General features: G+C 40.9%; 1 protein-coding gene across 4 annotated transcripts in view; it reads left to right on the top strand.

Annotated features, from left to right (window-relative positions):
* The window catches only part of sdk2b (sidekick cell adhesion molecule 2b), a 1174030-nt gene extending 1168481 nt beyond the window's left edge, over positions 1–5549 (top strand). For all 4 annotated transcript variants that reach the window (XM_072483445.1, XM_072483444.1, XM_072483443.1 and 1 more), the window contains one exon: positions 3059–5549. In XM_072483445.1, coding sequence (XP_072339546.1) covers positions 3059–3436 — 378 coding nt within the window. In that variant the 3' untranslated portion in view covers positions 3437–5549. The remainder of the gene's footprint in view (positions 1–3058) is intronic.
* The last annotated feature ends 22073 nt before the right edge of the window (positions 5550–27622 follow it).

The following is a 27622-nucleotide window of genomic DNA, read 5'->3' as shown; positions in this document are numbered from 1 at the left end:
CTTTTGGAAAGGAGGTGTACAAAGGGTGTACAGAAAAAAGAAAAGTTCCAATCAAGGTTGACTCATTGGACAGTGTGCTGTAAAGTGATTGATTGCATGTTTATGCCTGCTGTTACCTACACGCTGAAAGAACCATAATTACCAGGCAATTGGGGGTGGGGGGTTGGCGCGAGAGCACGAGGGGGGTGGGGGATGGTATACAAAGCTTTCTCACACAAACAGAAAGAAAATCATTTTAGGTAGCTCTCCCAGATTTCTTCACAATGAGCATTATACAGTAGCTAATATCTTGGCTGAGATTAGCCTATTTTTGTGAGGATATGTGTGGGGAAATATGCCCATGATGTGCGAACGATGGATGCGACTATGTTAAAATTATGCCCATCATTTGTAGATCTACAAGGAAATAATTAAAATCTGTTATGCTATAATTCATACAATTTTGTCACGGCGAGAACGTGCAAACTCCGGAAAGACATTGACCCAGCGGGGAATCGAATCTGGGACCCATGCGCTGTGAAGCCATAGTGCTATCCACTTGTGCTACCGTGCAAATTAGGACAATTTAGACTAAGCCACAAAAAGGTGGCGGTACTGTTATGTTATCAGTTGGTAGGAGTTACCCTGGAGCAGTGAAAAGCAGTCATGTTTATTTTATCAGTTCTCCAATCCCTGGGAGTGAAACCTGAAGCTATCTTGTTGAATTACTGTTGTATTACTGGATAACTGAGCACCTTTTAGCTGGGAAGAAGAGTGTATGGAAAGAAATGCCAAGGATATGGCGGTAGTCAGAAATAAGAAAACAAATGATTTCATTCAGTTCTCAAAAAGCCAACTTCAGTGACATTGCAATGGGAAAAATTGGACGAATGTTTTGTACAATCAGGTCAGATTGCTGCTGTCCTTGTTCGACAAAACAAACAGCTGCTTGGCCTGAGGCAAGACACATGCTGCGCTTTGACTGTCCTGTATCACACCACATATTATTCATATATTGTATAAAATCATTGCGCTAGTGTTCACAAGAGGTCTATGAGAATTTATTTTTTTATCCCATTCTTAAAACTACAAAGCCAATGCGCAGAGTGGACAGGGTAAACCCTCAATCCATCTCACTGCTTGCTCCAAAAACCACTCCAAACTCAAATCGAAGGCAATGCATGGTCTCCACAAGAGAGTCATACAAGAGCCAAACTGACAAGAAAAGGCATTGCACCTCATCTTGGCCTTGATCTGACACTTGAACTTAGCCAAAAGGCCGAGAAGCGATAGCTGTCTGAGAATTTATGAATGAATATCTGCCAAATTTGACTGACAGTATGTCCATGCACATACTTTTATTTCCTTTTATTATCTAGCATTGTATGTTTTCCGAGTTTAAAAAAAATGTTGAATTATGTTTTCTGTCCTGCTTTTAAAAAAGCACGATCAATTGAACAAAGACTAGAGTTGGATACAACTGAGGCTTTATTGCTCTAAGATGTGTTGTGGTGATTTCTTGATGCTGGTGTCAGGTTCTAACCCCTGTTGGCAATGTTATCACCTGAGTGTGTCCAACAGTTCTGTTCTACGTTTTTAGCAGAAGCAATAACCCCCTTAAAATAAGCAACATTGATGCTTTCATTAGAATAGGTTGATGCCTCCACTAAAATCAATAAAGGTAGGAAATTACTTGATTTTATTTAGTGTCTTTCACATATTCAGAATGCCGCAAAGTAGCCAACGGCTTCTGATGTGTAGTCAATATTGGTAAGTAGGCAAATGTGGCAGCCTGGTTATGCATTGCAATGTTCCGTACAAGGCATTGAGATAAATGACCAGTTACTCAGCTTTGATGGTTTTGGTTTAAAGATAAATATTGGCCAGATCACCAGGAGGGTTCATCTGTTTCTCTTCAAATGATGCACCTAAACAAGAGCATTGGACCTTAATTTAATGTCTCAACCAAATGACAGCAGCTCCAACATTGCAGCAATCTCTCATATTTCACTTAAGTGTCATCTTAGATTGTGAGGTCATATCTTGCATCATAGCTTGAAACTAAGGCCTGGCATAAAGACAAGAGTGATACCACTGAGACATGATAGCATTATTAATTTAAACAAGTAATTTGATACGTGTGTCGTAAACATTTGTATGGTAATCCCCAACAGTTGTTTTACCTGGTGCTTTAAAAGTTAAATAAAACAGCACCAAAATTGAAAAAACAGTTCTCGTGTAAATTTATTTTCCTTTTATAAATCTTAAATATTCACTTTGTTCAGGACAAGATGAGGAGCAAAAGAGTAATCTGAATGTCCAGGAAGCAGTGAACAGCTGTCTCTGCTGAAAAATATGCGCGAGAGTGACTGTGTATGTGTATGCATGCATGATGTGTGCTGTTGAACATTTCCGTTCAGTGCAAGGTTGGAGTTAATCTTTGGAGGACTGAAGCCACAGTACCAGTTTTATGAATGCCAAGTCTGATTGAAAAAAGGAAAATCGTTTTTTGCTGAAACCTATTCTGTTGCATGTTCTTCGGAAAAATTCTCAGTGATGTTAAAGTTGTTGTAATAAACTATTTTTTAGAAGTATGAATTAATTATGGTTGATTGCATTCAACTTGTAGCTTTGAAGAATTTAAAGAGTTAGGGAGGGGTTAGAACATGGAGGGATTTGAAAATGAGGATGTGGCTTTTAAAATCAAGACATTACTTGCAGGAGTCAGTGTAAATCAACATCAAAAAAATGCAGGCAACTCGCCTACAGTTTTATGATATATTAGTGTTTATGATGGGCAAGGTCTCCCACTACCAATGCACAACCAACATCTTACTGTTCTAATCTTTGAAAAATGTTTGTCAATTAATGTCTTATTGCCATTAGTTTTTGGTAATTATAACATTTTTAAAAATATCTTATTAATCTCTTTGTTCCTACAGACACAATTGCAGCAGCTTCTGATAAGAAACAACAAAAGTTTATAAAATTGAACTGTGCATCTGTCACAAATGTTTTTTCACAGGCACAGTAAAAACTGAATCATTATACTTTTGACAATTTCTATTCTCTTCAACAGGGAAGTGACAGCGAATGTGAAGTTGATCAAAACAGACCGAAGACACATTCTTTTGTAAATCACTACGTAAGTGATCCTACATATTACAACTCATGGAGACGACAACAGAAAGGCATCTCAAGAATTCAGGCCTACAGTTACACAGAGAGTGAATCAGGTGATCCAGCTCAAAACCACCAACCTTCCACTAATTCAACCAGCAGCATCCATGTTCCTCAGGCCACACAGCAAGGCAGCCTCTACCGAGCGAAGCGGAGTCTTACACCCACACCCCAACATCCCTCCAATAACAGCCAGTCGGGCACCCTGTATCGGCCTGCTAGCAGCCTTGCTCCAGGATCCAGAACCCCACTAGCAGGATTTTCTTCTTTTGTTTAAACAATGCTAAAAGGTGTTTCCTTCTTAGTTCCGAAGCATTATTGTGTGGAAGACAATCAGTGATCTGCTGCTTGCAAACTTGCACAGATTTTATTCCTGGAATAAACACAGTTGGAAAGGAAAAAAAAAATCCTGTCATGGTCTGAGGAGAAAGAGGTCTCTAGCAACTACAAAAGAAATGGAGGGGCAGACAGTTGCAACTTAGAACTAGCCATTCTACCCCAATGGGTTTACACTCTGATCAGCTGCGAAATGTATGCATCTCATGTATCTCTATACACAATGGAAGAAAAACATAACCTGATATCATTGTAGCCAATTGGTCAAGTCCAAAAATCTGGTGGCTGTTGTTAATTTCAACGTGCCTGTTATGTATAAAAGCAACAGGTTTAATTTAGTTGCTATCCTGGCTATTTGCAATGCAACTATTTTTATTAATTAGTTTTCACTTTATTACTGCTGCATGATTGCTACAGTGTGACTCCTCAGTAAGCTTGTATAATTTACCTGTTATCAAATACTAAAATGTTGATAAGTTTAACATTTTAAAAAATATTTTCTTTGGACAAATCTTCAGATTCATATTTGAAGCTTTGAAAAAGTCTGCCTTTTCTTTGTCTGTTAACTTGTTAGTTGTCATTCACAAAGACAAAAACTGTTTGCATGCATCACAAGACATTACTGGCCATGTCTTTGCAAAGTCACAGTCATTGTGATATGAGATTTCTTTTCTCATTAGGTCCTTACAAAATACAAGCTTTCTTTCAAAAGTAAGGCAAGCTGTCCGTTTTGGGGTTTAAAGCAGGAGAAATGGCAATGAGATATTGCATCAGTAGCAGTCAATGGGTGAAGAATGTCAATAGATTTTCTTACATAGTATACCTGTTTCCGATGCAAAGGTTTAGCTATTCTAATGGCATGAATCAAGAACGTTTGGTCTTAGCTAATGAACACTTTATTTTCCATCTCTTCAGTCTCTAAATCTGCTAACACAGTGGTTGTAAAAATAGTATCAAATGCAAACTAATTAATGACTGACAAATCTCTTCCTGTGTTAATAAATTGAAAAATAATTTAGGCATAAATTTGTCAAGTTCAGGAATCAGTTTCATGCCAATACCATTTTTTGAACGGAATCTTATACAATGGTTTCTCCATTCAGTTTGATATCTTCTGCACGTAGAACTTGCTGCAGATGCAAAGAATGACATAGTAATGTCATGCAGGGCCATTGCCCTACATGTGAAGAGCAACGTTTTGTTAACTGGGGACATTGTAGGGCGGCATGTGGCGCAGTGGTTAGCACTGGGACTATGACGCTGAGGACCCGGGTTCGAATCCCAGCCCTGGGTCACTGTCCGTGTGGAGTTTGCATATTCTCTCCGTGTTTGCGTGGGTTTCACTCCCACAACCCAAAGACGTGCTGGTTAGGTGGATTGGCCTCGATAAATTGCCCCTTAATTGGAAAAGAAAAATAATTGGGTACTCTAAATTTTGTTTAAATGGGGACATTGTTCTAACAATGAGCAACAATAGTGTGTGAGGTTACTCTTGTGCCTATAGCAAACAATGTCATAACTGAAGAAGCCACTGGTAGTAACTATTCTGCTTTTCACAACAGCTCTTAGCAAATTTCAATTGTAAGCAAATTCATACAAGAAAAACAGTTGAACCCTTGGAGAAAAATAATTTTAATTTATACAGATCATACTTTGAACTTTCAAAAATTAATATATTGCGGCCAGATGTCATTGTGACCTTCTACTCTTTTTTTTCCAAACAGTTATACGTTCTCATTTTTTCCACTACACAGACAGTTGTAAAAAGATGATTCAACACAGCAGTGATTTTAGTCTGACCATATTGGCTAGATAGCATAGTACTTCTTTCATCAGATAAGAAAGTTGGATGCCATATAACTACCATTCATTTCCAAATTTAGAATTAAGTTGATTTGTAATGTCAGAGGAATATATATCTTTAAATACCAACAGAGTCTTCTCTTGCATGGTATTTTGTGACTTGAGGGTGGATTATGGCCTTCAGGTTAGAACATAGTCATTTGTATCAAATATTGATGGTTATTATTAAAAGAAAATACAAGAAAATGGAATGATGGTTCTAATATATCCTATAGAAAACATCTTGATGTGGCCCTGACCCAAGGGGAGCTTTTCTAAGTTCTGAAGACTTTAGTTCTGTAAACGAATAACATAGGGATACAGGATACACTATACAAGCGGATGACAGATCATATCAGTGCATCATAAAAGGTATTTTCTGTTCCTTTTTGCAATACTGCATAATGAAATAAATATATAAATTATGAAAATTATTTTGGGAACCACCTTCTGTCGTGCATGAGCATCATCAATCCCCAAATTAAATATCTAATTCAGATGTGAACCTGCATCAGGAAAACATATCTCTAATCAGTATTTAAAGGCAACACCAAAGCTGGAAATGTTACAGAAGTCCATGGAATGTAATTAGTGCGTTAGTGGCAGTGGATATTCCAGATTGAAGCAACAACTCTATCTGGATGAAAACAGAATAACATTTCGAAAATAATTGAGGTTTAATGGAGTCAATGCAATAATATGTATCAGAATAATTGATGAGACAAAATATTCCTGGTAATAACCAAGAATTTACAACATAGAGTTAAAAGGGAACTGTGTAATCTGGGTAAAATAACATAGCAGCTTTTAATTTTGATGTTAATCCTTTCAAGATGCTTGAGGATTATAGTTCTTTGTCAGGTTTTTAAAAAGTTACCATGATGTTACAATTGTCATGACTTTGCGAGAAAGCCACAAAATATTTTGGTTCAGAAATACATATCTAGGTTTATACACATATAGCCACACACAGATACATATATTTATTTGCATTTTATTTCATAATTATCATAAAACATTATGTGCAATGACAGATATGTTTTTTATCTTGGTCAGGGGCCAGGACCCACAATGCAAGAATACGCACAGGTTGAAAAGAACAATAGAGAAAGATAAATTAAGAGATTATAATTAGTTAATTCCAAGTTTGGTTTTTAAAAACAAATAGCTTTGCAGGAGGAAGATAGGTTGAGGAAGGTAAGATGTTCCACAAATTTGAGATGCTGGGTACACTGAGTTAGATTGAGCAGGAGACCGTGAGATTATCCTTAAACAAGCAATGGCTAGATTTTTGATCAGCAGCAAAGGACCAACTCACACTCTTGACCATTACAGCTGTTGACAGACTAATTGTGGACTTTTGAGTGGCAATTTTATCGCTCAACACTATGCTCTACTCTGGACATGTGTGACTTTTCAACCAATCATACTGAAGATTCTTCACTGAGCCATGCAGTGCCAAACAAGGAAGTATATTATTAGAACATTTAATCCAATGTAAAATTATGTCTAAAAAGCAAAATAAAGCGAGGGAAAGAAACTTGGGTTTAAAGAAAGAAGAGACAGAAAGAAAAGGTTAAAAACGTTCAGTTTCTTTTTCATTTCCAACAATTAAAATCTGAAGGAATGTGACTCCATGTTTCTAAAAGTTTATTTCAGAGAAGTTGTTTGGCAGTAATTAAGGTTTATCACACGACTAAAAATTCACTTCAAACCCTAAATTTTTCTGGTGTGTTTAGGAGAGAGCCAATAGGTATGCACACCAAATTCATACTGTTTCATTTAGTTCAATACTGAATCTCTCAGTAAAATACACATGTAGTGAAGTTTGTGGAAGAGCAGAGCTTTTAGGGCAGCAGTGTCCTTATTTCTGTGTTTAACTGCATATGCGGATGGCAAAAGTTGCAATCTGATTTACTCTGTTATAATGATTGGAATTGTTAACCTCATAATTATACTTCATACAAAATACAGGCAATTGTATCATTCAAATTCTAATGCAGGTCTAAATGTGCCTGAACTCACGGTGTTCTTGGGAGATGCAAAATATGATACTAAAGATTTAATCTGATATTTTGCTTGTTACAATACCCTTTGGGGCGAGCAAACCTTCCTCGACATGAGATCCCAATTCAGAAACTATCACAATTGAAAGTGGGAGGCATAAAGCGTACTTTTTAATACAAGTGACTTAATTGGTATAGTATGTGCACTGGGGAATGCTTTCAGTTTAAAGAACTGCCAATCAGAGGCAGTCTAGCTGGTGAAATTCATGATCACTATAGTTTTGGGTGGGATTTAAACTATACCAGTTTAGTTGCCTCCCTGATCAGTATCTTGATAATTTTGCTTTCAATGTACAGGAATTCCAGTGGAGTTATTCAGTACTGATAGCAATGCAGCAACTTCTTGCAGAAACAAAAAGTCCCATGCAGAATGAAAATAAAATTGAAACTTGAAACATGAGGCACACAGTTTTCTTAACTGCAGAGCACGATGTGCTCATGACCCATACAAACAAGAAAATACTGAGGGCGAGATTTTCCTGGAAATCAGCAAAGGCCAATGGCGGGCTTAGAAAAAAAAAATCAAGGATCAGGTCCCGCAACACATTACTGGAGGGGCAACTTCTGATTCGCCCACCCCACATGCAACTTAGAAATGCAAGGATCGAGGTGCCACTTTTTAAAGGCCATTCCAGCGCACAGTGATCAAACCCCACCCCCACTCCTTCCCTCCGGCACTACTTGGGCACTACCCAGGCACCTCCTGGCACTGCCTGTCCACTACCCAAGCACCCTGGACCACGCTCTGGCACTGCCCGGGGCCACCCTCTGGCACTTCCAGGACACAACCTGGCAATACCCGGGTGGCCCTTGGCACTTCCTGAGCACTCCCTGGCACAGACAAAGCAGTGCCGGGGGTGCCCAGGGACTACCTAGCCTGTACTCATCTGAGATCCCCTGGGATGGCTGCTCACCAGGTGCATGCCTTCAGAGACCAGTAGGCTACAGTCCATTCTGCTGCTGTGAATGGAGTTTTCGATGTGGAGGGCAGGGGGATGATTCCGGCATACGGGGCTGAAAATTACATGGAAATGTATTCAAATGCGTTCCCCATGTTGAACGTTAGGAATCGAGCTCTGTCACCGGTTTGGGGGGGCAGCACTCGTATTGTACGTTTACACTGAAGTAAAACACACTTCCCGTGATATTTTCCACTCCCATCACTGCCCATCACTGAACCAGCCTGCAGAAATGGGAGCAGAAACATCCTGGCCTAAGTCTCTGCTGACTTAATAGGTTTCAAGTGGGGCAATGGCCTTAAGAACAGAAAAATCAAACAGCTTTATTGCTACTCATCCTCACTCTGTTACTCCACCTGGAAAATGCACATATTTGGTTAATTTTTTTCACTTTTATTTTCCAATTATGGGGCAATTTAGCTTGGCCAATCCACCTACCCTGCACATCTTTGGGTTGTGGGGGTGAGACCCACGCAGACACGGGGAGAATGTGCAAATTCCAAATGGACAGTGGCCTGGGGCCGGGATCGAACCTGGGTCCTCGGCACCATGAGGCAGCAGTGATAACCACTGCGCCACCGTGCCACCCCTTACTTGTTTGATTTTGATGGCCTATCTAGTTGAATAGTTGCTGACACTCAAATGGGGCTATTTTACAATTTTTAAAACCCTAAAGATGGAAAAATCTTTTTGTATTTGAGTAATTCCTTTTTCTCATCCTCATTCAAGTGGAAGAGCAGTCATTAAATTGTGATACAACATATTGGGCTAGATTTTCATGGAAATTGGGCTGTGTAGGGGTGAAAATGGTGGAAGGGCCTCGATTGTAGGATTCTGACCCCATTGCTGGGATTTTTGATTTTGATTTTAAGGCTGATTTTGGTTGCGAGCTGGCATCCTGCACTCCCGATTGATTAATAAGTTTGTGGATGACATTAAGGTTGATGGAGTGGTAGATAGTATTTAGGATTGTCAGAGGATACAGCAGGACATAGATAGGTTAGAGACTTGAGTGGCAAATGGAGTTTAATCCAGACAAATGTGAGGTAATGCATTTTGGTAGGTCTAACATGGAGGGGAAATATACCGTAAATGACAAATCTGTTAGGAATGTAGAAAGTCAGAGAGATCTGGGCGTGCAGGTCCACAGATCTTTGAAAGTGGCAACACAAGTGGACAAGGTAGTCAAGAAAGCATACGGAATGCTTGCTTACACTGGACGGTGCATTGAGTATAAAAACTGGCCGGTGCATTGAGTATAAAAACTGGCAAGTCATGCTGCAGTTGTATAGAACATTGGTAAGGCCGCACTTGGAATATTGCGCACAATTCTGGTCGCCACACTACCAGAAGGATTTGGAGGCTTTAGAGAAGGTGCCGAGGAGGTTTACCAGGATGTTGCTTGGTCTGGAGAGTGTTAGCTACGCGGAGAGGTTGAATAGCCTTGGACTGTTTTCATTAGAACGACGGAAGTTGAGGGGTGACCTGATAGAGGTCGACAAAATTATGAGGGGCATGGATAGAGTGGATGGGCAGGCACTCTTTCTCAGGGTGGAGAGGTCAGTCACCAGGGGGCATAGGTTTAAGGTCCGTGGGGAAAAGTTTAGAGGAGATGTGCGAAGCAGGTTTTTTTAAACAGAGGGTGGTGTGTGCCTGGAACACTTTGCCAGGGGAGGTTGTGGTAGCAGATACATTAACGGTGTTCAAAAGGCATCTTGACAAGTACATGGATAGGATGGGTATACAGGGATATGGCACAAGGCTGTGCTGAGGGTTTTGGCCAAGGTTGGTATCATGACCGGTACACGCTTGGAGGGCCAAAGGGCCTGTTCCTGTGCTGTATTATTCTTTGTTCCTGATTTGGCTGGCTCTGTTGTGAGGATAGGTATGTCCTAGTCTTCTATAATTTTCATGGAGTCAAGCCAGCTTTTCAAAGAGTCATAGTTCATGGCAACTTATGAGGTGTCCTGAACTACAGTCTGCATTGAGGATAACTTTTGAAAGGTAAGTTCAAATTGTCTGTCTCATGCCCCCCATGCCAAGGTCTGCCCACACCCACACCCTATCACTCCTCATGCCCCCATAACAAACTATGGTACTACATGCCCATTCACCCACTGTACACTGTATAGAACCAATGTATACTTACCATAGGATGTATAAAATAAAGCTTACAAAGTCATTTATATATAACTTTTCACTTTCTCAAAAAAACTTTTTAATATAGGCTAATAAGAATGTCAATCATCCAAAACTTTTAAAGTATTAACAGGTGAAACTGAAAGTACTCAAAACCTTTATCTTAAAAGGTGTAAATAAATACTGTGAAATTGAAATTGAAGTTGGGTGGGGTTACGGGTGGAGGTGTGGGGATAGGGTGGAGGTATGGGCTTAGGTCGGGTGCTCTTTCCAGGGCCTGGTGCAGACTCGATGGGCTCAATGGCCTCCTTCTGCACTGTAAATTCTATGACCGAAGAAATCAGATAACCAGAGCTATCAATCAAGCAATGTTTTCCCTTGAACTCAGATGTTTCAGCACTCTAATGGATGTCTAAGCTCTCAGCCGAGAATACATAATGAAGCTTGGCTGAGAGCTCAGAGGTCCATTAGAGTACTGAAACACCTGAACCCTAGGGAAAACATAGCTTGATTGACAGTGCTAGCTGTTTGATCTCTTTTCTCAATTGCACAATATTTACACAAGATAAAGAGATTTCAATCATGATGACTAATTACGTGTGCAGACTGGAGTATTAGATACGATATGATGCTCACTAAGATACTGTAAGGTACACTCTGTGCTACACAAGCGGTCATGCAACTGGAGACACAAAATGCCACATTCCAAAGGTATGTTTTCTATCAGATAAGACAGAAAGAAGGGAAAACATTAGCCCAATTTGTGACCCATTTGAGGCAGGTGCCAGATGGTTGCAATTTTGTTATGATGGATCTGAATAACCAGATGAGTCAGGTGGTTTAGCATTGCAAGTCGAAAGTTGAGGCGTAAGCTGCTGAAAAGTGGAGGTGAGTTAGCTTTAGATGACACTTTGAAAATAACAGCTGGATTGGAAACATTGGATGGACAATTTTGCACTATTAAACTTGGTCCCAACTTTGCTACTGGCACGACAAAAATTGAAGTTAACTGAGTGGCACAATGGAATACATTTAAATGTAAACAGTAAAAGTCTGAGAGAGAATGTTTCAGATATGGCAAGTTGGGGCACTATCTAAAGATGCCTGCTGTCCTGCCAAGAGAAAATATGCAGAAAATGTGGGGATAAAGACAATTTTGCCAAAAAGTACAGAAGCAAAGCTGAACAGAGTGAGAAGCTTAGCAAACCATGCAAAGAAATAGATATGAAAATAGCACAACTGTGAAATGAGTTGAAGAAGATGCAGAGCGTGAGGACACAAATAGCAATCCCAGATACATGTTTTCTGTCAACGTGTGCAACCCCGAGAAGGATTGAGTGACTGCTGGCGGTGTTGAAGTGAGCGTTATTGTAGACTCAGGCAGTGACAATAATGTCACCAACAGATCACTGTGGAAAGAACAGAAAACAAAGAATCAAGTTCACATATTGAAACTATGTTAAAAAACTATTCAGAATAATAATCTTTACTGTTGTCACAAGTAGGCTTACACTAACTGCAATGGAGTTACTGCGAAAATCCCCTAGTCGCCACACTTCGGCGCCTGTTCGGGTATACTGAGGGAGAATTCAGAATGTCCAAATTATCAAACAGCACGTCTTTTGGGACATGAGGGAGGAAACCGGAGCACCCGGAGGAAACACGCAAACACAGGGAGACACCGCACAGACAGTGACCCAAGTCGGGAATCGAACCTGGGACCCTGGCGCTGTGACGCAACAGTACTAACCATTGTGCAGCCATACATATCCAACCCCACTTCAAACTGTTGAATGCTTCATTGCAGATGTGACAACTGGGAATCGGAATGCAGAGGCAGAATGTGTAGTGATTGAGGAAGATGGTGAGCCCCTTCTGAACAGAGAAACTGCCCAAGCCTTGGCAGTGCTACACATAGGATTTAAAGAGAATTCTGTTAAACGCTAAGTGAAGCTCAGACAGAAGTTTGGTCCAGTGTTTTAAGGAATTGGGAAGTTGCATATCTGCCAAGTGAGATTAACCATTGATGAGAACATGAAGCCTGGAGCTCAGCCTGTGCACAGAACACCTTTTGGTCTGAGAGGGAAAGTTGAGGCAAAGATCAAGGAACTGATCTATCAAGACAGCACACAGCCAGTTGAAGGACCAACACCATGGGTGAGCCCTGTTGTGGTTGTGCTTAAACCAAATGGCGACGTCAGACTCCATGTTGATATGTGACAGGTGAATGAAGCGATAGTGAGGGAACTTCACCTGATTCCCACTGTGGCCAAAGTCTTTCAAAAGTTGTCAACAAGCAAGGTTTCTCCAAATTAGACTTAAAGTGGTGAAACCACAAGCTGGAGCTTCATCCTGATTCAAGGAAGGTGACAACTGTTGTCACTCATTGTGGACTTTACCAATACAAGAGATTTCTATTTGACATCAATGCGGCACCAGAGATTTACCAACACAAAATCCATAATGTGATACAAGGGTTTCCAGGAACAACCAATTTCTCAGTTGGCATAGAGCCAATCAAGGAACATAACAAGAGGCTGAGATTAATATTGGTTACTGCAGTCAGCAGGACTAATGCTAAATACAGAAAAGCACTTGCTCGCTGTGACAGAGCTAATGTTCTTGGGCATAAACTCATGAGCGGCAGAATCAATCCAACCGGATAGAAGCAATAGCAGAAGCACGTAAACTCAGAAAGCTACCTTCAGAGCTTTGAAAAACAGCTTTACAAGTACCCGAATCCTGGGATACCATGATCAAAATGCACAACAAAAGTCATAGCAGATGCTAGTCCTGTGGGATCAGGAACATTATTGGTGCAAATGTAAGCTGAAGGCCTGAGAATCATTGCCTATGTGAACAGATCTTTAATAAATGTGGAAAGGAGATATTCTCAGACAGAGGCGGCACAGTGGTTAGCACTGCTGCCTCACAGCACGAGGAATCCACGTTTGATTCCGAACTCGAGTGACTGTGTGGAGTTGGCACATTCTCCCCATGTCTGCGTGGGTTTCCTCGGGTGCTCCAGTTTCTTCCCCAGTCCAAAAATGTTCAGGTTACGTGACTTGGCCATGCTAAATCGCCGCTTAGGGTGAGGTTGCATGAATAGAACAGGGGATTGGGCCTAGTGGTCTTTCGAAGGGTCGGTTCAGACTTGATGGGCCGAATGGCCTCCTTCTGAACTATAAGGATTCTAAACTTCTAAGAAAAAGAGGCCCTCGAATTGGTGTGGGCATGTGAGAAATTCAATGCGTCCTTTCTCGGCATTGAGACTAAATTGGTGATCACAAGCCATTAGAATGATTTATTCTTTGAGGGAGGATCAAACACACAGATCCTTACTAGAGAAGGAAGCTGAATCATTTGTATGGTCTGTGACAGTTCACGCTACACCCAGAGCAATGATAACTAGAGAGATTGAAAGAGTGTCAGACAAAAGTCCAGAATTGGATGACATCAGACAAAGAATCCCAACTGGAAACTGGGAAAAGTGCCCATTCATGGTGTACATTGCTATGCGAGATAAATTGTGCAAAATTGGGAAGGGTACTCTCAGAGGTAGCAAACTTGTAGTGCCACAAAACTTTAGGCCTAGACTGGTGATACTAGGGAGTCACTTGGGAACAGCTGGTACTAAGCAAATCTTACAAACCAAAGTATATGAACCAAAGTTTCATTTCATTTCATTTTCATAGTGGCAAGGATGGAGAAGGACATGAAGCAGTTTGTCAAATCATGTAATACATATTAACTTGTCAGTAGACCCAATCCACCAGAATCAGCATACAGAACATTGTTACTGGCTTGACATGGATCGATGTATCAGTGGACGTCTTATGCCCAATTCAATCAGAAGAGTCCATGCTAGTGGTGATTGACTACTATAGCCATTACTATGAGTATGTTGTGATGAAGTCTCCAACAGCAGAGAAAATGGTGTCTGCATTGGCTGAAATATTTGCAAGGCATGGCCTACCAGTCACATTATTCAGGGAATTGACCACAATTCATTTCACAGACCTTTGCAGATTACATGCAATTCATAGGCATTCACTATCTTGGAGTAACCCCAAAATGGGGAATTGGGATGACAAAACCAATCCTCAGAGAAACGGATGAGGATTGCACAGGCTGAGGGCAAAGTTTGGAAGAAGGTGTTTCTGTCATATGCGGCCATGTATAGAGCAACACCACAAACTACGACCCAGTTGAACTGCTACTTGGATGAAAAATACACACCAAGATGCCAGAGCTGAGGGACATCAGTATTGATTCTGAGGTTTGAGATCATGATGCAGAGTCGAAAGGTCCTGCAAGGTTTTATGAAGATTACAATCCGGTGTGATGCCAGGTGATGAAGTACAGTTGAAATGGGAAGAGTCCGAGTAAGATGGGTACACTATTTTACCCTTAGCTATACATTGTAATTGCCAAGGAGGGAAACGGTGTGGCAATGCAGTTGTCAGAAGGAGTACTGTATGACTGAAATTCTTCATTTGTCAAAAAGTATCATGGTGATAAAGACATGGCAGCAGATGAAACATATGTAGGGGCTGAGGTGAAGCTGACATCCAGCATTCCTGAAATCCAAGCCAACAATGCTAATGGCAGGCAGACAGACAACTTGCTATCCAGAAGGAAAAACATTGGGTTCCAGAGGGGACGACCACACTTCTTAACCCTGATGCAATGACCAGAGTTCTTGAGACAGCAGACAGATCATGATGTGGGATGAGACCACCAGAGCAGTGTGAAGATTTTCTATGATTTAGATACAGAACATAACATTGGAAATCAGTTTGGAGCAATGATTTAGGTTGTAAAACAACATGATTTTCTGTTCAAAAAAAGAAAATCTAGACCCAAAACACGTGCCTATTCGATTTTGAAGTTCCTGTTTGTGATGTTTACAGGGACATGAGAAAGCAATTGGATTGAAGCATTAAAGAGCATCAATTTATAAGCTGATGATTATCACAAGGGATGCCACAGTTAAATAGTGAAAGAGAAATAACAGTTCCAGTAAGTGAAATATTGAACAAAGGTCTGAAACTATTCGACTGTGATGCACTGAACCAACTGACATGAAGAAATTAATTTACTCAGTGAACTAGGGAAATAATGATTAGTTAAGTTTGTTGCCCAAATTTATTGCTGTATGTTTAGTAAGGGTTGGAGTCCAAGCTACATACACCAAGCAGGAAAATCCATGGAAATGTTTTGGTCTAATAAAGGAGCGATGTAATGATGTTAGCTGATTATGTCTGTGGACTTGACCATTAGATACTATATGGTACTCGAATAAGGCACTGTAAGGTACAATCTTTATTACATATGGAGTTATCTGACCTGAGGGTTGAACATCAGATAGCACATGTTAGGGAGTTAGCCAACATGACAGATTAAATGATGCTGTTCTTGCGGTTAAATCTGACTTTGAGTGTTGTTCTTTCAGCCTGAGATCTGACAGTTTCCACTGCTTGAAGTTTCAGCTATTGATACTTTATAGGGTGTAGATGATTGACAATGTTATTGGCCTGTAGTTTTAGATTTAGGTTTATTGTCATGTGTACCGAGGTACAGTGAGAAGTATTGTTTTGCACAGTCCAGGCACATCGTTCCATACATGAAAAACATAGGACATATGATAATTACACAATGTAAATACATAGACACAGACACTGGGTGAAGCATACGGAGTATAGGGCTACAACATTAGAGAAGATGTGCACAGAGATCAGTTCAGTCCATTAGAGGGCCATTCAGGAGTGGTAACAGGGGGGAATAAGCTGTTTTTGGATCTGTGAGTGTTTGTTCTCAGACTTTTATATCTTCTGCCCAAAAAACCTGGGTGGAAGGGGTCTTTGATTATGCTGCTCACTTTCCCAAGGCAGCGAGAGGTGTAGACAGAGTCAATGGATGGGAGGCAGGTTTGTGTGATCGACTGGGCTGCAGTCACGACTCTCTATAGTTTATTACGGTCTTGGGCCAAGCAGTTGCCATACCAAGCTGGGATGCAGGTTTTTTGAGAAAGTGGAAACTTATCAATGAATGACTTTTATTTAAACCTTTTTTTACATATCGTATTGTCAGTTTGGAGTGAATGAGCATGGAAGTGCCATAGCTTGACAAAAGGGGCCACAAGGGCGAGTGGGGGCCATACTTTGGCATAGCGTATGAGAGCACAGGGAATTGGTGGACATACCTTGGTATGGGGGTGGATGGGAACATGAAGTGGCACAGATGGGGATGTGTGACGGGTAAGGGGATGTGAGGGATGACGGGTTATAACTGGGCGAAGTCCCAAGGAGGGCCTTTTAACCACCCAAATTGGCACCCAACAGTTTCTGTGGCTGCCTCCAGATTTTTTCCTGGGTTTGCAGGCCGGACTGCAGTCTGTGCCCATACCCCCACAGTGAAATACCCATCTTTCTGGCACTTTTTTCCGAGGTGGAAAGGGAGAGTGGGAATTTTCCCAACTCCCAGTACCCACCTCAATGATGAAAACCACTGTTATAACAGTGGTCCATTTTTAGTGTGAATACTGTCATGAATCAAGAGCATGAGACACATTGACAGTTGACAACCAAATTATTCAGTTTTCCCACCCTCCCACCTATAATGCATACACATATTGAAAAAGGTACACATTACTTTGAAGAGACTTCAAGAAACTCATGTTATGTCAGAGTTCAGATGATGGTTGTCAATAGTTCAAGTTTTGTTCTTAAGGTTTATGATGTAATTTTATTTGTCATTATTTACAAAAGCAAGACAAATGAATCTAATTATGTTTGTTACAAAAGAATGGACACAGGCTAGTGTTTTCTTCCAGCCAGTGCCAAACATTTGATAGGAAAATGATCAGCCATTTTATCTCATGTGTTTGCAAGTCATGAAGGAGGTCTCAAATTAAATATTAAAAACTAAAGATTTGCACAGGCCAATAAAACAAAGTATATAATGAGTGTAGAATTAAACCACCAATCTATTTATGTTGTCTCCATCTCAATCAAGTACTTTCTAGAGATGGTGGAAGACTAGAAGTGGCACACAGTGTACTCTCAAATCCATCATTGAACCGTGGAAAGTTTTTTTTTCAAATTTTGAACAATATATTACTTAACCTGCACACTGACAGAGAGAACACTTAAGAATTTAAAAAATACAATTTGTGTTTCAGTTTGTTAATGGTGCTATACATGGAATGGTGAGATTTTTAAAATCAATTTTGTACGCCATACAAATTACTTTAAGGGAGTCAGAAATCACCAAAGTCCTGTTTAGTGTGTTTTCCTTGAAAGAAACAACTTGTATTCACATTGAACTTTTAACATAATAAATGTCTCACGATAACAGTATTAGAAAACAAGATATGACACTGTGTCGCATTAGGAGATATTAGGATAGATGACCAAAGACAAAGAGAAGGTTTTTTGAGGAGTGTCTTAAAGAAGGAAAGTGAGTTAGGCAGAGGCATTTAGGGAAGAAATTTCAGAGCTTTGGAAATCAAGAACATCCAGCAGATAGTGATGCTGTTGAGATCCTGACAAAGAATTTTAAAAAACTTATGGGACAAATGCAACAAGTGGCAAGATGAGTTAGCACTTTTCTTAATCTCTAAGATCTGCATTTCATTTCAGTCTATATCATTAGAATGAACTTCTCCAAAGTCCTTGGTGATTTTAATAATGGCAACATTAAGTCTTCAATTGCCACAAATTGACACTCTTGATTTGACAAAACATATAAACAATTAGAAGTGAATTATTTGCATTATTGCAGCGGGGATTACCGAGTTATTGTGACAGAAGGGATCTTTACCTTGCTGTTGGTGAATGCAATGACTAATCCATGAGTGCTTGGTACAATGATCTGATGGGTTGTTTTTCAATTCTGGCACAAAATGGCCAGATAGTGGGCAGAACATGTGTCTCTTGCCATCACTGCTGCTGTGAGACCCAAGCCATTTTGAGGCCCAGATCTAATTTGCATTGGGGTCCATGTGACAAACCAACTACCCTTCTGACCCCACTAAAAGGTGTCTTCCAGTAGTTACCATGAGAACCACTAGTTAGGCCACTCAATGCCTTTTCGATTAATTTTTACACCAAAATTGCAAGTGTGGTCCCATATACAATATAGGACCTGTTCATGTATTATATCTGGCCTTTCATCTGAAATAGGCAGGCACTCTAGCCACCTATCTCAAGGCCCCTGATAGGATTGTGGTGACTGCTTTACTGGGTAAATAGGCAGATCCAATACCAGGCTATTAGTGCTGCATTATACCCGGCTATTAGTGCTGCATTACACCAGGTGGTCGCAGTTAAAATTAACCCAAATATACAAAATAGGAAATGTTTCATTCCTTGGCAATTGACAAACACAAATCCATTGCATTGTTTATTCTTTCATCACAGTGTCTGCATTTGTGGCAGAAAGAACAAAAGTGTTCTCTCTTTGATAAGTGTCCTTTCACCTTCGGTACATGGATTTTAGTCTAACCTGGAGGGTATTATAAAAGTTTATTTTTCTCTGGCTACCCAAAAACTTCCATCATAGAATCTGATGCTACCAACAAGAAGTTAAAAAGAAAAATCCCTGAACGCAAATGGTGGCCAAAAGGGGAAATGGCAACTGCAAATGTTAACCAGTCCTTTTTTGATGATATTTGTGATCTTTATACAAAAAAGTGTTTTTATATATTTTCTTAAGCTTTCTGAAATGGTACTATTGTTTTTAATTCTATGTAATTCAAAATCATGAAGAAAATTTAATTATTTTAGAAATCAATATTCTGAAGTAGTAGACAGTTTCATACTTCAATTTTATGTCCATGTTATGGATGATAGACAGATGTGTCAATATGTTAGGTCCAAACTGAGGGATGTTCTTCTACATAATATTTCAACTTCTTGTGGTAAATCTGACTTTTGTCAACATGCAAAGTGTTTGTGAAGAAAACTGCCCCATTGTTTTGCCTATGTTTACTTTCTGTTCTGACGCTGAGTCCAAAGGTCTGAACTGGTTTTATGAAAAATATCACAATACTATTCACATGCTGTGATATTTTCTGCTGTGTGGTGGAAATCCTGCTCTGAAATGTAGACTTAAATATTGCTATATTCTTTATCATTATCAGTTAAAAGTGTGAATTTTTCAGTTAAATTTGTTTATATGAATCGGTACATTTGTACAATTCTTTAAGTGGTTTAAGCTCTTTATAGTTGATATTTTGCCAAATTTGCGCTCTGTCTACAATGTTATTGTTTTATATGTGTGTTTCTCTGTATACGGTACTTTGCTGTTATGTGAGGGTTTTTTCTGATATGCCTTGTTCACGATGTTGGAATACATTAATTTTATCTTTGTTTCCCCTGTCCCTGACGTTTGACTTTATTGTGAATCTCAGATTAATAGAGACATTTGCTCAACACATTGAACATTTTTTATACTTAGCAAAATATTTCATCAATTATACAATAGTCGAGAGCTGTTTTGAGTGTTTTGAGCCTGATACTTTAAACGTTGTTTCAAGAAAAGACATATACAACTAGTTTGTTATTTTTCTTCAATGATTATTATTTTGGGAAAATGTTAGAACATAAAAAGAATACTTTCTGTATTGTGATATATTGGCAGGTATCAAGCTGATGCAGTGCCCACATACTCACAGTTTGTCAGCAGAGATTGGTGGATAGTAATCAAGAATGGAAATGCTGATTTTTTCATATTTTCAGGCCCTGGTTCACTTAAAGCAATTATAATAATATTCCTAATATGACCCTCTTCGATGAGGAACAAGTATAGGACTTTCCTGCTCTGCACGGCTTAGGAAGTGCATTTACCCTTTGAGCTATCAGAGGAATGAAGGCAGAAATGTTAAAACTTTAACTGGCATCACAGATGCAACCTAAACCATTGACGCATACTCATATTGTTCAGTAGAGTGCTAAGTAAAAGTTCTCCCCATTAATGTTTCCACCTGAGCCACTTGGGGACATTATAAGCAGAGATATATTTTCATTAATAAAAATTGAAAGGTCTGCCACAAATAGGTGTAGAATAGGTGGATTGGCCATGATCAATGAACGGGGTTGTGGGGATAGGGCAGGGGAGTGGGCCTAGATAGAGTGCTCTTTCGGTGGGTTGCTGTCGACACGATGGGCCGAATGGCCTCCTACTGCACTGCAGGGGTTCTATGGATTCTATGAAATGTACCTGGTTTAAAAGAGCCATTGTTCACAGAATACGTTTCCTACACATTATCTTTTATATAATATATAATTATATGGACAGTCGATGACAAAATTGTTGTGCTATGAGGAAAATCTCTCTTCCTACAACTAAAAATAAATACATGCCATATCATGGATTCTACAAAACTCCTAAGGGAAAATTCTGTAAAGTACTAAAAATTCTCCAACGTTAACAAAGGAAATAAAATCTCAAAAATATTCATGTATTCTCACGTTCATCTCAGGCCTGCTGTTCTCTACATTTCTCCCTTTTTATAAAATCCATTCCACCCTTGTTGTGCTTTACTTCTCCATAAATGATGGAATATAACAGTGAGGAGTAGTTTCTCTAGCATCTTGATCTACACCATATGCACTTAATGTTATTCTCTTTGGGTGGGATTTTCCCTTCTCCTCAGGGAGTCAGCCAAAGGCCCTTGACCACCCATAGAGATGATAACCAACAGCTACACATGGAGCGATCCTCCCAGATGACACGAGAGTGTCCAACTGATCCCAGTCACCTCTGCCTGTAACCCCATCACCTCCAGCTCCACACACTGAGAAGTATGCACCTGCCCCACAGCAGTAGACCCAAAGCCGATTGGGACCATCCAACTCTCAGCCCTCCAAAGGATGCCCGCCAAAGTCATCACACACAACATGGCTAGAAGTCAGCAAGCTTCCCCCTCATCCACTGTGGATGTGAGGCAAGCACCAAGATATAGCAGCAGGTCTCGGAAGATCAAGAAATAGAAGTAGCACAACTTGGCACAACACATGTATATACTTTCCGCCTATGTAAATACAATTGCACCCATTCCACATCTCTTGTGTGTACCTCCTCTGTATGTTGAGTTGTGTTGTGGTTTATTAGGGGGTCACACCATGTTGCCTGCTCCTACTTATCACTGATCTTGCATCATGTGCCTGTGGTCCATGTTGCATGAAGCCATGTCGTCGCAATATGTGTTCCTTCACAGTTCCTCCCTGACATGTGATGTATCACCTGTGAAAAAAGTGCTTATGTGAGACATGTTGTTGACTAGCATTATGAGTACAAATGGTGTCCTTTCTTGGTTATGTAAGATGGGGGCTCATGTTGTCCCCTGACTTGTCTGCTTTGTGGAAAGTTGAAGGTGTAGTGTACAAGGCGAAATGTAGGTGCACATGGAGAAGGGTAACCTCTTCTTTATCTTCATGTGCTCTCTGTCATCACTGAGGGTCTGCAATCCTAAAGGACACACTCCAAGGGCATACCCACTCCTGTCTGTTTTCACGTTCTCCTCATTGTTGCATCGTTGAAATGACATGAGTTAGCGGCAGACTACAAAGGTTCCTTTTCTGTCACTGACTAGTGAGTGACGGTGGCTTTATGGGCTTGCTTAAAGTAAGGGCACCTATTAGCCAATACAGTCGGGGCTGGTTTAGCACAGGGCTAAAGAGCTGGCTTTTAAAGCAGGCCAGCAGCACGGTTCAATTCCCGTACCAGCCTCCCCAAACAGGTGCCGGAATGTGGCGAATAGGGGCTTTTCACAGTAACTTCATTTGAAGCCTACTTGTGACAATAAGCGATTTTCATTTCATTTTCATTTCAATCATGGCCATGGTTATGAACACTCTCAGTGTCACAGTATCCTTACCATACCCTCCTTTCCCTATCTTAGTAAACCTCCTGCAATGAGATGGAATTGGCCAGACATTTGGATGACCGGCATTTATTCCAATTCACATATAATTAATTCAGTGGACTGAACAGTGTTACAACACCTGGGCTAGGGTGCTGTCAGTTCCAGCCCCCCTTGACCCGAGAAAAGGAATTTGTGGAATGTCTATGAGATGGAGTTTTTGGAGCAGCTTGTGGTACAGACCACTAGGGAACAAGCAATTCTGGATTTGGTGATGTGAAATGAGGCAGACCTGATTAGGGAACTTAAGGTGAAGGAACTCTTAGGGGGCAGTGACCACAATATGATAGAATTTACCCTGCAATTTGAGAGGGAAAAGCTAGAATCGGATGTAATGGTATTACAATTGAATGAAAGTTACTACAAAGACATGAGGGAGGAGCTGACCAGAGTTGATTGGAAGAGGAGCCTAGCAGGGAAGACAGTGGAACAGCAATGGCATGGGTTTTTGGGGGTTATTTGTGAGGCACAAAATAAATTTATCCCAAGGAGGAGGAAACATGCTAAGGGGTGAACGAGGCATCTATGGCCTACGAGGGAAGTCAAGGACACCATAAAAGCGAAAGAAAAAGCATACAAGGTGGTGAGGATTATTGGGAAGCCAGAGGATTGGGAGGTCTTTAAAATCGTGCAGAGGACAACTAAAAAAGCAATAAGGGGGGAGAAGATGAAATGTGAGTGTAAGCTAGCTAGTAATATAAAAGAAGATAGCAAGAGTTTTTTTTGCAATATATAAAAGGAGAGACACAATAATTGACATTGGACCACTGGAAAATGAGGCTGGAGAAGTAGTAATAGGAAACAAGGAAATGGCAGAGGAACCGAATAGTTACTTTGCATCAGTCTTCACGGTGGAAGACACCAGTGGGACACCAGAACTTCAGGAGAATCAGGGGGCAGAGGTGAGTATAGTGGCCATCACTAAGGAGAAGGTTCTGGGGAAACTGAAAGGTCTGAAGGTGGATAAATCACCTGGAGGATGGACTACACCCCAGGGTTCTAAACGAGTTAGCTGAGGAGATTGTGGAGGCATTGGTTGTGATCTTCCTGGAATCACTGGAGGCAGAGAGGGTCCCAGGGGACTGGAAAATGGCTTATGTAACACCCCTCTTTAAGAAGGGAGGGAGGCAGAAGATGGGAAATTATAGCCTGGTTCACCTGACTTCAGTCATTGGTAAGATTTTGGAGTCTATTAAAGATAAGATTGCGGAGTATTTGGAAGTGCATGATAAAATAGGACTGAGTCAGCACGGCTTTGTCAAAGGGAGGTCGTGTCTGACAAATCTTTGAGGAGGTAAAAAGGAAGTTAGACAAAGGAGAACCAGTCAACGTGATCTATTTAGATTTCCAAAAGGTCTTTGACAAGGTACCGTATAGGAGGCTGTTAAATAAGTTAAGAACCCATGGTTTTAAGGGTAAAATACTGGCATTGATAGAGGATTGGCTGACTGGCAGAAGGCAGAGCTTGAGGATAAAGGGATCTTTTTCAGGATGGTAGCCGGTGACTAGTGGTGTGCCTCAAGCGTCGGTGTTGGGACCACAACTTTTCACAAAAAACATTAACGATTTGGAAGAAGGAACTGAAGGCACCGTTGCTAAGTTTGCAGATGAAAGAAAGATATGTAGAGGGACGGGTAGTATTGAGGAAGTAGAGGAGCTGCAGAAAGTCTTGGACAGGCTAGGAGAGTGGGCAAAGAAGTGGCAGATGGAAAAAAATATGGAAAAGTGTGACGTTATGCACTTTGGTTGGAAGAATGGAGGCATAGACTATTTTCTAAATAGAAAAAGCTTCGGGTATCAAAAACACAAAGGGACTTGGGAGTTCTTGTTCAAGATTCTCTTAAATTTGACATCCAGGTTTAGTTGGCAGTTAGGAAGGCAAATGCATTGTTAGCATTCAGGTCGAGAGGGCTGGAATACAAGAACAGGGATGTACTTCTGGGGCTGTATAAGGCTCTGGCTGACCCCATTTGGTTTTGGGCCCCATATCGAAGGAAGGATGTGCTGACCTTGGAAAGGGTCCAAAGGAGGTTCACAAGAATGATCCTTGGAATGAAGAGATTGCCATATGAGGATCAGGAGCGGTTGAGTACTCTGGGTCTGTACTCGTTTGGAGTTTAGAAGGATGAGGGGGTATCTTATTGAAACTTACAGGATACTGCGAGGCCTGGATAGAGTGGATGTGGAGAGGAAGTTTCCACTTGTAGGAAAAACTAGAACTAGAGGACACAATCTCAGACTAAAGGGACAGAGATGAGGAGGAATGTCTTCAGTCAGAGGGTGGTGAATCTGTGGAACTCTTTGCCGCAGAAGGCTGTGGAGGCCAAATCACAGTGTCTTCAAAACAGAGATAGATAGGTTCTTGATTAATAAGAGGATCAGGGGTTATGGGGAGAAGGCAGGAGAATGGGGATGAGAAAATATCAGCCATGATTGAAGGGCAGAGCAGACCCAAAGGGCCGAATGGCCTAATTCTGCTCCAATGTGTTATGGTTTTATGGAGTCGCTACATAATTGAATTAACCAATACTTCTCAGAAAAATTGTCAAAGCCTTTGGCTGCCCAATAATTACAGTCACCAGGTATGTAAATTTAAATCAATTAATTTTTATTTATATCTAGAACTATAATGAAATATGTGGAAAATACAACTGGTTAACCAATATCTAATTCCTAATCCCTCCCACTTTAACTTGCCCCCACCCTCTGGGGACTTACGGTGTTGACATGTAGGTGGAGGTCGCACATTAGGTGGCTCCTGCTAGTGTCTCTGGTTTTTGGACTTTTATGCCCAGTCTCAGGGGTAATTTTGGATGAGTTAGTGTGGGAAGTCATAAGGAGTTTGGGGAAGTCCCAGAAGAAAGGTCCTGGAAAGAAGGGGGCGAGTGAAAGTCCACCGGCGATTGCTGCTGTGAGCCCAACAGGAAGAAATGGTGGGGCTGGGTCATTGGGTGGTGCTGCTCCCCTCACATCGCTTCTATCGGGTCTAATTAGAAACCGACATGGCCTTTTGATCCAGTTTTGTGGTGTGATTCCAGGGTGCTGCCTTGATAATTGTTTGTTATATTTTAATATAGGGGCAGCATGGTGGTGCAGTGGTTAGCACTGCTGCCTACGGCATAGAGGACCCGGGTTCGATCCCAGCCCAGGTCATTGTCCGTTTGGAGTTTGCACATTCTCCCCGTATCTGCGTGTGTCTCACCCCCACATCCCAAAAGATGTGTAGGGTCAGTGAATTGGCCACACTAAATTGCCCCTTAATTGGACAAAAAGAATTGGATACTCTAAATTTGTTTTTAAAATTATATTCTAATATATTCAAATGGCCTTCCTGACACGGCTCAGTGGAAAATGCAACCTGTCACAGAAGTCTGCAGTAGACAATCACAACTTGTTTTCCTGTCAATGGGAAACTGAGTTTTTGACTCGCATGATATTTTCCCCTCCCACTGCCATTGCGCTCTGGCCGCCTAAAATGGTGTCCGGCAAAGGACGCTGGGAAAAGTGGTCAAGTTCAGAGACAGACAGGCTGAGCTTGCAAATAAACAAAAAGCTGCAGCTCAGACTTTTCTAACAGCCCAGGAAAAAGGCCGTTAAGAAGCCATTCCCGGAACAATGGGCTTAAATGGAAATCGACATAAAGTAGCAGACTTGGTGGCGTCTGTTTTCCTTAATTGAGAGGGCCTACACTGCCTTGGGAGCCAACAGTCATGGCCGGTAGGAACACGCTCTGCCATCAAGGTAGCGGATCGTAATTGGACATTATCGATCAGGGTGATCAAGCCCTGATCGATTCATTGGACATTCACCTGGGACCGCCCAAAAGGGCGCAAACACCTGGGGATAAAAGGTACTGCACAGCCCACCATTCGCTCTCTTGACAGCAACTAACAATGGTGACCCTTCAATGGCCGAAGTGGAAGAGCATCCACGTCATCGACAGAAGGACCAAAGCCAAGGACAACGACGACCAGCAACAGACTTTCAACACTGCCAGACTGTGGACTCCAGATAAGGCCAGTCACTTGGAAGTTAAATTAAGGTCTTTCTTGCGTGTATTAGCTTAGGGTTTAACTTGCATGTGTGTGATTGATTAACCGTAACAATTGTGTGATAGTGAATAAAGGGTATTATTGTACAAAACAACTTGTGGTCATTTGTCCATCACATACGAGTTAAATACACAGTGGTTTACGCACAACAGCGCTAAGCTGCAGGCAGGAGTGGACAATCTCAGCCTTTGTTTCTTGGGCAAAGTAAGTGACTTTAAGTTGATATCACACATTTAGTGAAATATACTAATGCAACTGTCCATCTGAGACTATAGATTCCCACATTTTCCAGATATAAAAATTGTAAAATAAAAATCTGACCTAGTTTCTTGCAGCTGAGATGCAGGAAGATTAGTGGTGATAGCAAGGGCAATTTAGTAATTATTTGAGGTGTCTATTTGTTAATTAAACACAGGAAAATTTCAACAGCAAAAATACTTTCATGATGAATAAATTTATTGATATTTTCCACATGCACAGACTGTTGTCAGCAGTCATCTTGCATTGGCAGGGTTTCACATATAGTACAGCTTCATGTAACTTGTGTATTACAACACACAACATTATTTTACATTGGAAATATTAGTGTATCACAAAAGTGATCCATTTTCAAAGTTCCTGCAAAGAATAACTTCATGAAATATTGATGCTCAATTGAATTTCAAAGCCATTGCTACACCACAAAGATCATCGAAACAGAATTTTGGTCAGAATAAAGGTATTGGGCTGAATTGTCCCAGGCTTGTGGAGTTGATTTAGGAGCTGGGACTGCAACCAAAATTGGAAAAGAGCACAGTGGATTGGTTACCAAAACCTTCCTGCCTCCACGTGACCTATTCAGAGATGGGTGACTTGGCAAAGGCTGCCTGCCAGGTAGCAGATGGCAATCAATTTGGTCCATTATTACGCTAATTGTGGAGAGATGCTGCCACAATTTATGTTTTCCTAATTGCAGCCAGGTTCTCTGCTGAGGCCGGAGCCGAGAAAAGAACTGGAGGCCATATCCCAATGGCATGCCAGTTGTGGGAAGCATCCTACATCACTCTAGCATCGACTTTGTGGTTTTTGACACCCACAGCAGCAACTGCAGGCCATCCTGTAGAGTGGTACCCCTCCACATTGATTGTCTGATCGCTGTAC

The sequence above is a fragment of the Scyliorhinus torazame genome, chromosome 18, assembly GCF_047496885.1.
Source record: "Scyliorhinus torazame isolate Kashiwa2021f chromosome 18, sScyTor2.1, whole genome shotgun sequence".
NCBI classification, from domain to species: Eukaryota; Metazoa; Chordata; class Chondrichthyes; order Carcharhiniformes; family Scyliorhinidae; genus Scyliorhinus; species Scyliorhinus torazame.
This window is presented reverse-complemented; position numbering and strand designations above follow the sequence as displayed.